This window comes from Theropithecus gelada, chromosome 18 (assembly GCF_003255815.1).
Source record: "Theropithecus gelada isolate Dixy chromosome 18, Tgel_1.0, whole genome shotgun sequence".
Classification (NCBI taxonomy): Eukaryota; Metazoa; Chordata; class Mammalia; order Primates; family Cercopithecidae; genus Theropithecus; species Theropithecus gelada.
The window spans coordinates 58,625,825-58,643,769 of NC_037686.1; the positions used below are offsets into that span (position 1 = coordinate 58,625,825).

At 32.4% G+C, this 17,945-nt stretch overlaps 1 protein-coding gene across 3 annotated transcripts in view; it reads left to right on the plus strand.

The window, feature by feature from the left end:
- The window catches only part of CDH7 (cadherin 7), a 131,697-nt gene that overhangs the window by 56,800 nt on the left and 56,952 nt on the right, over positions 1 to 17,945 (plus strand). For all 3 annotated transcript variants that reach the window (XM_025365415.1, XM_025365414.1, XM_025365413.1), the window contains exons 4-6: positions 3,676 to 3,795; positions 11,262 to 11,429; positions 13,836 to 14,023. In XM_025365415.1, coding sequence (XP_025221200.1) covers positions 3,676 to 3,795; positions 11,262 to 11,429; positions 13,836 to 14,023 — 476 coding nt within the window. The remainder of the gene's footprint in view (positions 1 to 3,675; positions 3,796 to 11,261; positions 11,430 to 13,835; positions 14,024 to 17,945) is intronic.

The following is a 17,945-nucleotide window of genomic DNA, read 5'->3' on the forward strand; positions in this document are numbered from 1 at the left end:
TTCATTCATCCAATCATACAATCAACATACCTACGACCCTGAGGAGTGGGGTTGCAAAGATGTGTATAATGTGTGCTCTTAAAGGGATCGCAGTCTAGTGGCCCTAAATTTCTGTTCCTATTAGAAGAGAGAGGGGAAATTATTTGGGGCACCACCATGCCTCTAGCTGCTAGGCAAATGCCAAATGACAAAGAGACAGAAGAATCAATGTTTGTGGCCAGGAAGAATTTGAACCATAGTGGCATGATCTTACTATAATTAGCACATATGTAAGCATTGCTAGCATTTCTGTGACCAAACAGGTGTGTTCACTCTTCCTCACTACCATCCACACCTTCCAAGTGCTTTCTGCTGTTCTTGCTTACCAACAAGAGCAGCAGCAACAGTAACTGTTACAAAATATTGGAGATTTTAGAAAAAAGAAAGGGCACATCTTCCTCCCCAAATTAGTAATGTTTGGTAAATCAGGAATTTTTGAGATGTGTTTGAGCAATTTAATTCAACTTCATACTCCTAGTTCTCATGGACATTTTGGTTGTTCTTCATTGGCTTGCCAGTGTTTTCCTTTCCCACATAGAATATAGATATGCAAATTTTATATAGGTATATGTGAACTTTTTGTTTTAGAAGCTAATAGTGGCCGGGCACGGTGGCTCATGCCTGCAATCCCAGCACTTTGGGAGGCAGAGACGGGCAGATCACGAGGTCAGGGGATCGAGACCATCCTGGCTAACACAGTGAAACCCCGTCTCTACTAAAAATACAAAAAATTAGCTGGACGTGGTGGCGGGCACCTGTAGTCCCAGCTACTCGGGAGGCTGAGGCAGGAGAATGGTGTGAACCCGGGAAGCAGTGATTTCAGTGAGCTGAGATCTCGCCACTGCACTCCTGCCTGGCAGGCAGAGCAAGACTCCATCTCAAAAAAAAAAAAAGAAAAGAAAAATCTGATAGTGCATTGTCGTTTTGATTTTGATGGTACTCTGACATGAAACAGCATGACTATTATGCATACTTAATGTATGTTATAAGTCAAATAACTTATGTTATTTAAGTGTGCATAATAGTCATTAATAGTCATGCTATTTCATGTCACAATACCTTTTTTTTCTTTTCTTTATTTTTTCTTTTCTTTTTCTTTTTTCTTTTGATACAGAGTCTCACTGTGTTTACAGACTGGAATGCAGTGGCATGATCTCGACTCACTGCAACTTCCGCCTCCCAGGTTCAAGAGATTCTCTTGCCTCCTAAGTAGCTGGGACTACAGGTGTGCACCACCACGCCCAGCTAATTTTTGTATTTTTAGTAGAAATGGGGTTTCACCATGTTGGCCAGGATGATCTCGATCTCTTGACCTCACGATCTGCCCGACTCAGTCTCCCAAAGTGCTGGGATTACAGGCGTGAGCCACTGCACCTGGCCCATATCACAGTGTTTAAATAATTTATATTTAAGTTATTTACTTGGCTGATTCAAATGGGTTCAGAACTTTCTTAGAAAATTATTTTCAGATGTCTTCAGAGTTTATCTGACACCGATTCAGACAATTAAGTTAATATAAAAATTGGGACATAGAACATGGAATACCTAAACTACATAACATATGTTGTATGGACTTACAGTTTATCAAACACTACAGTTAATCAAAGTGCTTAAGTCTAACCAAGTATAATAACCATCAAATAGTATGATATAGATCATGCAGGTTTTCAGTGTTTAATATCCAGGGATCTTTTTTTATTAGATGTTAACTAATCCCAAAATTTTAAACACACTAGTAAGCCTTTAGGATATTTTGTTTATTGCCAGAAGAACATAGACAGGCATGGCAAGTTTAAATTTATTTGTAAATATGTGTGTGTGTTATCTGGTTTGTGTGTCTATATGTGTTAAATGAGATAATGAACTTTTCAGGAAAAAAAAGTATTATTGTTCACAGCCAAACTTACTGAAGTTTAGTTTTTATTATTTGGTTTAAAATTGTTTTCTTTCTTTTAAAATGAAGTAGCAAAATCATACTTAGGCATATTACCAAAATAAATATTGTAAAGCTGATACATATAGAGGAAAGAGAGAACATCAATGTAATTTATTATAACATTTAAAATATTCAAAATTTAATTCTTAAAAAAGATTTAAAAATACTCATTATTTACCATCTTGGACCCACCAGACATCTGCAGGGCACAATCATCTAAGTCCATAAAATAAAAAACTTCAGGCTGGGTGTGGTGGCTCACACCTGGAATCCCAGCACTTTGGGAGGCTGAGGCAGGCGGATAACCTGAAGTCGGGAGTTCGAGACCAGCCTGACCAACATGGAGAAACCCCGTCTCTATTAAAAATACAAAATTAGCTGGGCATGGTGGCATATGCCTGTAATTCCAGCTACTCAGGAGGCTGAAGCAGCAGAATCACTTGAACCCGGGAGGCAGAGGTTACGGTGAGCCGAGACTGTGCCATTGCACTCCAACCTGGGCAGAAGAGTGAAACTCCGTCTCAAAATATAAAATAAAATAAATAAAAACTTTATGGTTTAAAGAATAGTACTGTACACTTAACTTTCATAATTTCCACATAATTTTAAAGAAAATGGAATTGGCAATGAAAGATATATAGAAAATAAAGTGGATTTATAGCAAAGTGGACATTAATGACTTGCTTAAGGCATTTTGAAAGAGATATTTACATAGAAATCAATCTAAAAATATGTTAGCTTTAAAATGTCATATTCAGGAAATTATTTGAAACAAACTAGGACCTTAAAGAATACATGAAGAAAGGGACCTGTTCCATATTTAAAAGACAGGATATTTACTAAATAATAGTATATAACTAAATATATAAACTAAGCAAACATGAGTCTTTCTGATATTTTAAAGATTACATTCCAAATGGAAAAAAATAACAGATCAGAAGAAATGCTTTCCATATTGAATGTGTGAATACATAGTAAATGAAGAAAGAATACAACATTTCATATGTAACATCATATGTTGTACATCATATGTAACAACCAAAAACCTATCTATGCAATTTTTAAAGTTGCCGTGGCTTTCCTCTTTTACAAGAGGTTTGGTTTAAATTTTCATTTCCTGTTTTGTTTTTAAATCAGTTGGCAGAGAAAATTTTAAAAAATCCCAAGGAGATAGGGTAGCCACCTAATATCCAGTTAGGTGCATCAAATATTCTTTGCCAGTTAATGACATTTTGGTTTCTATCTGGATCATCTTAACCATGACATTTTTGTACCTGCAATGATTCAAGTGTCCAAGATGCTGTTATCATGCTGTTTTCTAGACAGTGATTGAGTCTTATAGAAGCTGCTCTTGATGAAAATATATTACCTGAACCCAATGGATGAGACACCTAAAGTTTCAGTCCCATCCGATTCGGAGTATATCCCAGCCTAATGTGCATCATCGATGGTATTTTTTTTTTTTTTTGCCAGAATATTTTCTTATCCCTTAAATATTTCAAGGGTTTTGTTAATATCTATCATCTCTTTGGAGCTGGTTTATTTTAAAATAATACGGTATCAATTTTTTTATGTGCCTTGAAAAAGATAAATGAAAAATTTCAAATAAGCTTAATGTGGAATCAGTAACATTTTGTAAGTTATTTTGTTTTGTGGTATTTGGAAGTTTTTAATTCAGTGGTTTTGGGATTGGCGTCTAGGGACCTCAGTGGTACAAGTGACAGCGACAGATGCTGATGATCCTACGTATGGCAACAGTGCCAGAGTGGTCTACAGTATTCTACAAGGACAGCCATACTTCTCAGTGGAGCCAAAGACAGGTAAAAATTGAAATGTGACATTCTTGTAGAGTCATAATTTGTTTGTTTCTTACAATTAATATGATTATTTCTAAATATAGTTGACACTAATAACATACTATTTTATTCTGCTTCTCCCAATATGTCTACTTTGGTAAGCGTCATATTATTGAGGATTTATCACCATTTAAAATATTTTATTTTAGTCATCAGTGTCTTAACAAAATGAAAAATAATGCTATATATTCAAAAGTATTTCAGTTTCTATCTCCTGAATGCTTAAGGAAATTTTGATACTTTACCTCAGAGTTTTACTTGTGTTTTGTTTTGTGTTTTCATTCACACAGGAAATTATACATGGTAATCTTTACATCTCAAACAGAAACCACTCTGCCATGTAATATAATAGGTGGTAGTTTCAGTTTATTCTTCCAGATGGTACTTTTCTCAGGGAAATAAGTTTAAACATAACAGTTAGGGTGATGATCTGCCAAATCAAAAGCGAAACTAAATATATCTATTTTTTAATTTGGGGGAACAATTTGTACTGGGTTGAAAAGTGGTATGGATAGAATATGTAGTTGGTTTGTTCTGTTTTGCTTTTAAGCTGAAACCGTTTACATTAAGACTATACCATGGGACATTGTTATCTTGGTTATTAATTGATATTTTAATGTATTCAGTTTTTCTGGTCCTGTGTGTGTAGGGAAGGGCGGGTGGGTGTGAATATTACTGATTCACACAGGCGGGTGTGAATAACACTGATTTTTTTAATCACTGTGAAAATCCATGTTTTCTCTTTTTAAAAATAATTTTGCCTTTATCATGGAGTTAGAATTATTCAAATATATAAATTTATGATTATGAATATTCATCAGTACCTGTAATCCTAAATGAATATTTTAATGTCATTGATCTTGTTTTTCATATTTATAAAAAGGGCAATATTAATTTATTCTCATGAACACCTTTTGGGAATGACCATTGTAATGTGCATGAACAGAGAAGTAAATTCAATCTTAGCTCATTCATTAGAGCTTTCATAGAGATGGAATGCATATTTTATACCAGTGTAGAGATGGGGCTTGGAAACCACATGGAAAGTCTAATAAGGAAGAAACAGTCATGATTAAGCAAGTATTAAAGGAGAAGTAAATGAAAGTATTTGATTTATGATATGAATCCTGTGAATGTGGAAAGCGTGCTTCTGTTTGACTGGATGATAGATCTGAGAAACCTAAATTCAAACACCCACCTCTTCCCTTCTATGCCTACTCTTGACAACCTAAAAAGACATTGACAAGTTCCTGACAATTTGCTCACAATCATACACTCCTGCCTTATATAACTTGTCCAAAAATAGCGTGTATTAAGTTCAAGGATTAAATATTTTGCTGCTACTAATGATTGGCTTGTGATTTTGGCTTTGCAGCAGAATAACAGGATTTCCATGTAACACTATGGAGATAAAGCCTTACCGGTTGATCAACTAGACAATGGTATATGTCATAGGATTACATTATTAATACTTCAAACCTGATTTTAATTTCAGAGTTGAAGGGATTGTGTGTTTCAAGAGAAGAGGAAAGTTTAGTTTAGTTTTTTTTAATACTGTAACTATGGTAATCACTGGAACTTCTTTTTACATGGTCATTAATGCAGAGATATTCTGGGCATCTTTGTCCTCTCTGCTAATTTATAATACGTAGAGTACATTTCTTGTGAGAAAAAATAAATTACATGTTTTTCTGACAGAAATGGGAAGTTTTCAGACCTAAAGGGCATGGGGAATTGTAAATCAAGGTTCACTTAGTCTTGTTAGTCTTCCTTTCCTGATGTCTGTCTGATTCATTTATATGTGAGAAATAACATTATTTCTCCTTCAAATCTGAGGGTTTTGGGTCAGAAAGTAAAATTTTGACAGGAAAAATATTGAAATTATGCTAAATAAAAATTATGTAACCATAGGCACAAGCCATCACTGTTAGGTGTATTTCTATAAATTTCTTCTTCTCAATTTCTAAGAAAATAACATGACTAAAATCTCAGAGCACAAATTTTCATCTATAGCACTATTTACAGGCTGAATGACCAGAGGGAAACTGTATTTTCTGCATCAATTTCTCCTTCCCCCAAGCTAGAATGTGAGTAGTTGCAAAACCCAGTGTTGACGGTTGACTTTAACAAGCAAGGTAGCATGACACTGGAAACAAGGTAAAGCACATTCCCTTCAAACTTCTCAACACCTATCTTCATAGTGTCCACAAACTTACTAGGGGATTACGGACATTACATTTATTCCATTAAACATACTTAAGATCATTCTAAGGTATATCTATTTATTTTGTAACCTGCAAGCAAACAGATAACTTTTTTGGGTCTATGTGATATATGGGAGGACTGGCTACCTAATTCGTAACTTAAAATGAACATGCAGGTCCTTTATTCTTAAATGATTAAGGATTTGAGGACATCAGCAGCAGAGCTTTAAACTAAGTACAGGGTAAGAATGATGGTACAGCTCACCTGACCATGAAGCAAGCCGTGGAAAATGAATTGAGTGTTAAACATCATTTGTCATTTAGGACTTCTTTTTTTAGACATAAGAAGTATGATTACGTGGTGACTGCATTATGTGTTGCATGCATACCTATTACATCATAATTTTATGTAAAGGGTATTGCCATAACAAGTGACCCCTTCCAACTACACCCTTCACACACTCCCGGTTCTCATTCTATGCAAGAGTGCTGTCTCTTTTGAAAGCTTGCTGAGAACATCCCCCACAGGTTGCAAAAAGAGTCCTTTCCTCAATGACTCTTCATTTGCTGCCAGCACTGGAATTCTTTGATGTTCCAGAAGCTTCCAACTTTACTACTTCACTGTTGTTGGCTCTTCTCCATCTTTTTATAGCTCTTTCGTATCTACACTACAGATAGACAAGTCAAATAATACAGAGCTTAGGCACAAAATTAGGAAGAAATAGAAACTCATTAGCAGATTTTTATCTTAAGTGTAAAACAAAATGAGCATCCAAAAACTTTTGTGATTTTGTTTTATAAATAGGTTCCTCCTCCCAAGAGTTTTCTCAGCTAATCAGTAACATAGTTTCTGCATAGCCAGGGCTGTGCATTTCTTTCATATTTGATTTACTGATAAATGTCTGTAATAAAGGTGCCATACTTGATTTTATTGCCTATTATATGAAATTCATTTATAATTTGTATTCCAGTATTTAAACGATTATCATCAAAGGATATTTTTAAAAATAGAAAGCAAGCCTGAAACATTTGTGCTCATTTCAGTTTCTAAGTTCCTTTGAAATTTAACTTTCAAGCATCATGAATATCTTTTTTAACTTGAAACTGCTTTGTTCAGGATCTGTTTCTTCTTGCCTCAGTGTCTACATTTGCAAGAAAGAGTGTTGCTTGACCCCAATCTGTATTCGTCTCTGTAATTCTACAAATATGTAACACAAGACTACACAATGTATTGCACTCATAATATTTTTAAAATATAAAGTGGTACATTTATCTTCACAATGCAATTCAAGTCTCAAAGATGCACGTACTTAAGGATGTTTATACATCCCATTCTCCATTTTATTTCTAATTTACTTTTAGTTAACTTTGTATGCTACAAGGTTTCGAGTTTTTTCTTTTTTAATTTCAATAGTTATCAATATGTTACAGAATGAGTTGAGTTTATTATAATTGGTGAATTGCTCCAACAGGAGCTGTCCAAGGGAAAGAAGGTGGCAGTTAGGACTCAGAATAAATTTACAGAAGTGATCATTGTTATCCAGTCAGAATGTGCATGGGGGAGATAGCATAACAGCTGATCACATTGCATTAAAATATTCAATTGTGTCTTCATTAGCAAAACATCGTATTGGATTTTTTTTTTCCTGAATATGTACTATATTTCTAAACATCATGTAACATAGCACTCATTGATATAATGTAAAACAGAATAAGTTAATATTAGTCACAAGCATCACTGAGATATTTTAAATACTAAGAATACATATTGACAGAAACTGATTACATAAATACATATTCAGTTCATTACCAGTTATTTCTATTATTCTCATTCACTAGGGAATAATCACACAAAAATAATTATCTTTAAAGGAGTTACCAAGAGAGCTAACATGATATCCAATTAGTTCTGTTAGAACAAAAGCAAAGCAAACAGCCAAACTACATGTATTTGAAATTATTTTTTTGCTGTTGCGTCATTCTCCTGTCCATATCTCAATGGTGCTGCCTTCATTGGCGGCTCCATTTTGGTGGTGGCCATACCAAATGGCTTTAGTTCATTCATGGTCCTTATGAGGTAGGAGACCAGCAGGACTTATTTTCTGGTCACAACCTTGTTGACCAAAACAGGATCTGGTTCAGACAGGATAAAGTGAAGAAACTGGCAGGAACCAGCAGATGTCAACACAAGCAGTCCTAGCTGCACTCATTGCTCATTGGCATAAGACACTCCCACCAGTGCCATGACAGTTTATAAATACTATGGCAACAACTTGAAAGTTACCACCCGTCTCTGTTGCAATGACCTGGAAGTTACTTCCCTTTTTCCTAGAAATTTCTAAATAATCTACCCCTCAATTTCCATTGACCCACTCCTTAATTTGCATGTAATTGAAATTGGGTTTACATAAGTATAAATAACTTTGCCAAGAGACCATAGATTGCAGAGTTTGGGCACATTGACTATGAGTTAGCACTGCTCCACAAACAGCAGTACCATTTAATAAAAGTTGCTATCCAAAACCCACTGGATTACCCTTGAATTCTTTCTTGGGCAAAGCCAAGAACCTCCTGGGCTAAGTCCCAATTTGGGGGCTTGACTGTTTGGTATCACTTACCTCTTGATATATATTATTAAGTACATAAAAACCATAAGGAAACCAGTTTCTTTAAAGTCTAATTGTATGGTTTTAGAATTCTTGGAATAGCTACAGACAATAAAGGCTGTAATGGAGAGAGAAGGAGGCATGAAGGGCTTTGGGAGTTGGAAGTGCAGATGACCCAGATCCTGGTTGCTGTGAGAAGGTACTTCCTCAGTTAATAAGATCCCTGAGGAAGCCGATTTTGCAATATTGAGATTCCCCTTGGAATGGTAGTCCAGTCAAAGTGATATCCAAAAACGTTTATTTAGTTTTAGTGAGAACAAACCTAAAGGGTTGAGCCCTCACAGTGTGAATCTCCCCAGTCCCTGTTTATTAATCCTTGGGTTCATGCAGTTGTCTAGACTCCTGAGGGTAATTTGAAGCCTGAGTATGCAGAACCTGTGTTCCATTCCTTCCCTAAAGTGCGGAAGATTTCAGAAATGGCTATCATCTGTTACATGAGGTACATATACCAAATTTTTAAAAAGATTCAATAGTAGCTGAATATGCATTAAAAAAATCATCTGAGGCTGATAGGATATTGGATCATCAGATTTTTTTCCTATACTTAAAAACAACTTTGAACAATAGCAATATAAGTTTATGTTTCACATGCACAATGCTTTTTGTGAACATGGATTATAAATAAATGAAAAGTTCTGAGTTATGGTATCAGATGATGTAGTTATAGAAAAATTATTATTCACAAAGCCTAAAATATGAGCCAATGTCTTTTCCAAAGAGCCCACAGATAGAATTCCTTTTTTTTTTTTTTTTTTTTGCTAAGCCTATGTGACTTAAAATTATTGATTATTATTAAGCATGAAAATCTCACAGAGTTAGAGGTATCCAGTTGGTCAAGACTAGACTTTACTAGTTCAGTAATATGATATTAACAATTTTCTGTCTGTGCGTGTATTTATATATACAATTATATAATACATGACAAAACACAAATGAAATCCAATGTATGAGAATGCTTTTCCAAATTTAGACAGTTTTTACTTAAAAGTAAAAGCGAGCAAATGCCTTACAAGTAGAAATCTATTAGTAGTGGGCGTTCTTATTTCAAATCAACTTTTCCCAATTATGTTATTCTTGTCAAAAATATGTTCAATAGTTGAGGCATTTGGAAATTACCTTTCCTACCTGCATTGATTTGCAAACTTTGTGATGATTTCTGCCTTGGAAAGGTGTTATTTATAGGCTCACTTATAAAGAGACAATTAGATGTGTGAAAAATAAGTGAGAAACGTTGACTACCAGACTTCGATCTTAACGATGCTATATTTCTTTTCAAAAATAATTCCGCTAAGCAAACCCTTGAGAGGATGAGGCTGCAGTGTTTTCCTTACTGATTAGTTGAGGGGTTATAGACTTCTCTCTATCACAATAAATATGCACAGACGATAACACACATATTGATATTAGAAGGAAAAATGAGAGATGAATCAAATTTTTTTAAAAAACATAAAAGTAAGTGGGACTTCCTTTCTAAAAATAACTCATTTTATTAATATTTTTCATATAAATGAAATATGTGTTGGTCATGTTCAAAATAAGTAATGCTCAATTTTTTAAAAAAGGGTTACAGAAATAAAGATGATTAACAGCAAAAAAAAAAAAAATAACAAACAAACAAACAAAAAAACAGAAAAGAAAAGGTGGAGATATGTCCCAGAACTCTCACACAAAGATTGTTTATGTTTGGTGACAGTATTAGGGAAGTCAATATTTGCTTTGTTATAAATTAGAGTTAACAGAAGTATTGAAGAGCAAACATGAAAAATCCATAAAATCATTATGGCTCTAAGAAGAATATGTATTAGATACTTCACCTGGACCTAATTTGTATATGATTTTTTTTTCATTTTTATTGTAATATTTCAAAGATCAATTATAAAATATATAGACACACATAAGGATTCATTGAAAGTGTTACGTAAAGTGAGCCTGGATTACCGTGACAATAGCATCCAACTACAGTTCGTGTAAGAGAATAAATGAGTAATGTCAAAAAATAAATAAGCAACCTGGACTTCTCAAATAAGTGTAATCTGAATGCTTAAAATACAGATCTGTTGCTGATGTATGTGTATGTTTGTGTTTGAGAGCTAGTGTGCTCAGATTTAAACAAAAGTTTTGTTGCTAAGGATAGTAAGAATATTATTTAACTTGAAAACTGATAATAAGTGGTTATGCATTTTTATAAGTTGTTGAGATGGAAGAAAAGGACGAGTTCATTGCTTTGTACTTGTACAGGTGATTGTCCATTATTTTAGGTAAAAGGCCATTTTATTTATTTATAAATTGTTATTTTCTTAACCACTTTTCCCTGAAACCTAAAGATAATCTTCTTTATTCAGTATTGAGAAAACCACGTTAATAACGTTTTCTCTGTTTTGTAACATTGTGTAAAACTATCATATTCCTTTGGTCTTTAATAAACAGTAAAATTACTTGTAAACAAACGAAACAACAAAAGGCAACAACTCAAGAGCGACTTACTACTTGTATCAGTATTCTTTGTTAGTATAAATGCAGTGATTCATGATGGGTTTTACTGGGATTTGAAATTTTACAGGAGTCATCAAGACTGCCCTTCCAAACATGGATAGAGAGGCTAAAGACCAGTATTTGCTTGTTATTCAGGCAAAGGATATGGTTGGTCAAAATGGAGGACTGTCAGGAACTACATCAGTCACTGTGACCCTAACGGACGTCAACGATAACCCACCTCGCTTTCCTCGAAGTAAGTTGTTTTCTTAAGTGATACAAGTGTAATAACTTTTCCTGACAGTATAAAATACGTCTTTAAAATGACTTTTTTCAAATATTTCTAAAGCAAATAATTATCTTACTTCATTCTTCCAAATTTACATTTCATTAGAGACATAATTTTGATTCAGCAATATGGATTATAAGGGTATTGAGAAGAAATAGAAGCCATCATATATTTGCATTACTTCTAAGTAATGCAAGTTTTGACTACCATGTCTTAAATATAGTAAGATTTTTCTTTCATTCACATTTTCAATACTAGACAATTACTAATTGTGTTTAGGTATTAGTGTTTTTTCTAAGAATTACTTTTTATATTTTGTAAATTATAAAGTTGTTGCCCATTAAAAATATTCAAATACATTTTATTCATTCTATGCACTAAAATATTGATTTATTTTTGAAAATTAAAAAAGACTAATAAACATTTCCATTTTTTCATTTCACACTCTTTAAAGCCAGTTTGTGCACACTGAACATTCCATTAGTAGTTCCCCCACATCTTTCTTGTGCAAACATTCAGTGTTTTAAAAACCAATCTAAAGAACTAAAAAACCAAATGCCCTCAATTCCACTTATTTGACCAAAGGGGCTTTTGACTTAACCAAGAAAAAAGAAAAAAAATTCTCTAGGCAGAGGTGTGCTGTTTGAAAAAACGTTTCACCTCACTCTCTTTTTAGTTCCCTTTTTTCCCTAAGTGTGTTATTTCTTTAGAATGCTCAAGAAAATAAAGAGATTGTACAGACTACAATGTCTGTACAATGTCTCTAAAATGCTTTTCCAGTACAAATGGGAACTAAACTCCCTACCAACAGAATTTAGAAGTGAATTGTATCAAAAAAGGAAGCTTTCTGACCAAATACGAGTGTCACTGTTTTTTCCTTCAATGACTGCCTCTTTAAAATTTTCATCTTTGTCTTATATAGTTTTAATATTTATATTATACAAGAAATGATATCTCCTGGTAATATAAAAAGGTGACCCCAAGTTTAGCATTATTTTCTTTAAGTAAGCCTATTCTTAATTGTGATCTTGATGGCTTATCATGGAGAAGGAGGGACTTTTAGAATTATAAAAGCAAATAATGCAGTTATCTTAGGCTTATAATGAAATGAACTGCTTTCTTTTTGTTTAAGCCTAGATTGATAAAATTATGTAGAATTTTAGTAAGATATAGGTTTTCTAGGCCATTATAGATTCCCCTCAAACTTATTAAAGTGAAAAAAGCCAAGGATATATCATTGTTATTCATTTTTGCTGGGATTTTTCTCTACCATTGAATCACTAGTTTAACCTTGACATTTTTGAATTTTACAAAGGACACTTTGAGATGTGTAAAAGGGGTCACTCAAAAATAATAGCATATATTATAATCATTTTAAAAACAAACAGTAACTATTCACAAAATCTAGAAAATTGCAAACAAGTCTCAGTCTAATACATATTTCCATCATACAGACACATTTTCCTTTCTATGTTCTTCTCAGAGAGAATCCTTTCTTCTCCCTTCCCAAGACAGGACAAATGCAACAAAATTTAACAACCAAAGGAAACGGAAAAAGATGGAGGAGGCAGGAAAAAGTAAATGATTAGAGAAAAAATAGTGAAGGAATATAGTGTGCTGAGGTGTTTCCTTATTTCTCAGTGATGTGGTTCATGTATTTCTTCATCTGCCCCCAAACTTTTTCTTTAGTTTGAGGGATGGCGATGAGGAGTTATTACAAAATTTAAACAAAAATTTTTAAAAATTATTTTTTTCTCTTTTACTGGCTTTTTTTTTTTCAGTTCGACTAATATTGCCTAGGCTCCTGGACCATTGTGGCCCAAATCAGTTCTACGTACGACCCACACAGATCATTCTTATCCTTTCTTATCCAGTTTTCTTACCCAGTTTTCTGAAACTCTCTTGGTAAAAGATGCTAAGAAAATTCCAACATTAAGTTATGAAAACGATTTAGGCTTGTATTTGCCCATTGGAAGCCCAATCTATTCTATTTTTATTTCCTAGTGTTTTACACATTATTGTAATTATTATATTGAATTACATTTAATAATTATATATCAATTATAATTACTTTAAATTTATTTTTATTTTTCAGTGTAGGATATTTCTCACCACCAGAAATTCAGGAATTAGAGATTCTTCTCTTGCTTTTCCTCACCATCTATTTCTGCTATCACAATGATTATTAACTAATCATCCCCATCAAATCTCTTAAGGCTATATGAAACATCTTTTGTTTTCCATTATCTGAGCATATTTTTTATCAAAAAATAAAAAGAAGTTACACTAAGATGAGGTCAAAATAACCCAATAGTTAAGTTTTTATTAGTTGTCTTGGTATAATGTGTTCATTTCTTGTTTTGAATTTCACAGGATCTTATCAATATAACGTCCCAGAGTCATTACCTGTAGCCTCAGTTGTGGCCAGAATTAAAGCTGCCGATGCAGATATTGGAGCTAATGCTGAAATGGAGTACAGAATTGTGGATGGTGATGGATTGGGCATTTTTAAGATTTCTGTTGACAAAGAAACACAGGAAGGAATCATTACTATACAGAAGGTAATGTTTTCTTTATTTATCTCTTACCACAGATTACTGAGAAGTCCTGTCTGTTTGATGGGAGAATGCACTAGACAAAACGAATGGCCATATGGGATCATTACTATTTTAATTTTAGTAAGATAAGCTATGCATTTATTTTTAGGTGTCAGACTCTTAGGGAACCTTGAGTTACATTTGTAATAACACCCATCAATTCTATTCTTTAAGAAACTCACAGCCGTTATCTATAGCACTATAAAAATAAAGCAGACTGGCAATGTTCTGTTTTAAAGACCTATTTGGAGAGATGAATATGTTTCTGCCCTGACTGTTCCACTAATGAAACCCTAAAATCAACCAAAAGCCGTGTATGCAAACAACATATGCTATTATTTTCTCCATGAATGAAAATAATATAATTTCAAGTAGAAACCAAAATGTTGAAGACTTGCTACATTAACAATTATTGCCATTTAAAATTTATAGTAATTGGGAGACTTGAATATTTCATACAAGAAGAGCATGAAAAGTTGTAAAACCTATCGTAATTTCTAGAGAGTGTGAAAGAGACGGAAAGTCAGTACAGCCTAAACTAAAGATTATTTTCCATAATATATTTAAATTAGTTCTCAACACAGTTATAGGAGAAAATGGACTCTTCTCTTTTCAATATAGAGACATGACTTTTTACAAGTATTTAATCAAAAATAATAACTCAAAAGCTGTTATTTCAAAATGTAGTCTTAGTTTATCAACTATTTGAAACATTAAAAATATATCAATATATTGATCCCTAAGATATGAATTTTTTGTCAGTATGAAAATCCAGTGTATAACTTTGTAATTAATGCTTTTCAATAATTAGCACATATCAATAAATAAAGTTATATTTTAGTTGTTATAGGAAAACATATGTTTGATTTCAGACCAATGAGAAATACATTTCTGCAATTATTTCCAGTGGACAGCTGCTGTTTTAGCTAAGCTGGTTACAATCTGTGTATAAAAGTTTTAATAACTAGAGTAGGCCAACTGTTGGTAAAATGTTTTGTTTTGTTGTCTAAAATAAAAGGAATTCAGTAAGGTATAATGCTGCTCAAAGATTTCAAAGAGTCATCTGAAATCAATCTGTTCACATTCAAGAATTTTTAATGCAACTGAAACTTTTTATTGAACAACTACCTGTATTTTATATATTATAATGAAGGTAGCACGAATCTTTGAAAATTCTAAATTCAATATAAAATATTTGATTTAGTAAAGGAAATATAAAACTTATTTTCTAATTTTATATCATTTCTGGAAATTTTAGAAAATTGTTAGAAAAGGAGACATAAAAAAACCTAGGTTAAAAATTATGTCATCTAAAAGCATAAAACTCATGAAAAAATTGCAAGGATAAATTTGATTATCACTTACAACAATAGAAAAGCATCACAATCATTATTCTTACAGCTAGCAATTAATATCTGTCAGGCTTTTGTTTTTGAGTAACTTACAGGCTTTATTTTATTTTCTCAACAATTTCATGAAGCTACTATTAGGACACTGAAAATATGGAAACATTATAAAATATTGAACAATTGAAGAAATGGTAAATAATTGATATTATCATATTAAGAAATTTGCATCCATCATTGTAGTAATGTGGTGATGTTGTTTTTGCAAATAAATATGAAAATTTTTATTGAAAAATTATTAAAAAGGCAGTATCCAAACTTTTACAAAGTCACATTTTATAAAAAGTATATTTATACAGAATAACAGATTACAAGAAAAATGTTAAAATGTTAGTAGTATCATTTCTAGATCTTACCTTTACTGCTTTTTCAATAATATGTAATATTCAATAGTTATTGTTATAATTGAAATGTTGTTAAATATATAAAAGAGTTATTCAAAGGCCAAACTGAACTAAATCTCATTAAAAACACTGTATAATCTACTGTGACTATTATTAGAGATGGTAATTATTTTACAAATGTAGAAATAAGTCACAGACAGGGTATTCAGTGGGCCCAAATTTCATGTATGAAGTTCTCTTAGGTATTAAGAAAGATATAATCTTCTATTTAATAAATTATGATTTTAAAACATTCCAAATTTTTAAAAATTTAGATTAATAGAATTTTTGGTTTTGATACTAGAGATTCGTTACCTCTGCCCAAAATCTGAGTGATGCTTTGAATCTAATAAAAGTCAATAATTGGTTATTATTAAATATTTATTCATCAACCATTATATGAGAAGTTAGCTAAATATTTTAACAATTTTTTCACGGAATATGAGGTCAAAACTCCATTATTTTTACTTGTGATTGTTAGCAACTAAAATTAAATTTTATCTTCTTAAATGGCTTCTAATACATAAATACTTGTCTAATTCTTTGTTTTCTTATATAACATCAAAGATTAGGAATAATTAAGCACACAGAATGTACAGGAGAGCCTTAAGAAACAACAGTGGTGAAAAATTTCATATTACTTCTGTGTCATAAGTAGCCAAGGTAAATCTTCATATGTAATGAAACAATTCTTGTTCATCCTGAATTACTCTGAAGTGTAGAACCAAACCGAGTATCTATCAAAGGTCAAAAAAATAACATTTAGTTACCCAGGGATTTTATACACATCAGTAGACAGTTCAGATGTTGAATGCTATCATGATTTTCTATATTATTTTGAGCCTAAATACACTGTTTATATGAACAATAATTTAGACTAAGAAGTTAGTCATAGTTTATTACTCTTAAGGGGATGGCACTAACTTGCTTTCAGCTTTCTAACGTGCAAAGTAGATCTGATTTTTAAGTTTTATCTTAATGTGGAGAATATATATACCATTTGAGGCAGAACCATTAGATTCTAAAAGTAAAATAATGTGTAGCAACAGATGGCATGAACCTAAGCAGTATGGTCTGCAATTTTTATGTTCATTAATTCATCCTGATAGGATGCATGAGTGTTAAGACGAGATATCTGAAATTTTGCTGTTTGAAATAGGTAAAAATATTTTTAAAAATACCTATGGTGCTTTTATACAGAGCAGATAATATCAACATGGAGATAAATGAAAACAAAATCTCAGTTTTCTTCATGCTAAAAATCTTTAGGCTTAGCAAATATTACCTTTTGCTTTCTTCCTACACTCCTTCTTCTCCATGTAGTTCTGAGTAGATACTAGATAGTGGAAAATTAACTCGTATATAGGAGCTTAAGTTTTATTTCCAAAGCTCCCTCCACCTCCAAACTAATTTTCAAAAATTTTACAATTTTTTATTGTCTGTTAATATGTTCCAGTGTCCAAACAATCCTACTTTCTCATCTGCATTAGAATAAACAAACATAAGTAAATAACTTCTGTAGGAGTTGACTAAAAATAGTGGAAATGATACATTTGAGTTTTACTGCAGTTTAAGCTTATAGTGTTATACAGTTGATCCTTAAAAAACATGGGCTTTAACTAAGTGGGTCCACTGATATATGGATATTTTTTCAATAACTATATTGCCATCTTTAATTTGTGACAATTTGAAAATACTCACAGATGACTTATGTAGCCTAGACATCTTGAAAATTTTAAGAAAAAGTAGTTATGTATTGAATGCCTAAAATATATGAAGATATTAGTCTATTCATGTGTTAATAGGCTAATTGTGTTATCAGTAAGGTTTCTGGCCAACAGTAGGATGTTAGTAGTTAAGTTTTGAGCGATCCAAAGTTATACACAGATTTTTGGCTGTGTCGGGGGTGGTTCTCCTAACCCGTATGTTTTTCGGGGGTCAATTGTATATTCATCTGGTTTTTAGATGAAAATTTACCATTAATTCATAATTTTCTTATTCTCAGCAATTATTTTATTAATGTATTGAAATATATAATTCAAAGTTTATGTGTAGCTTCTATGCCTCTTACCCTGTAATTGGTTCCAGAATAATCCA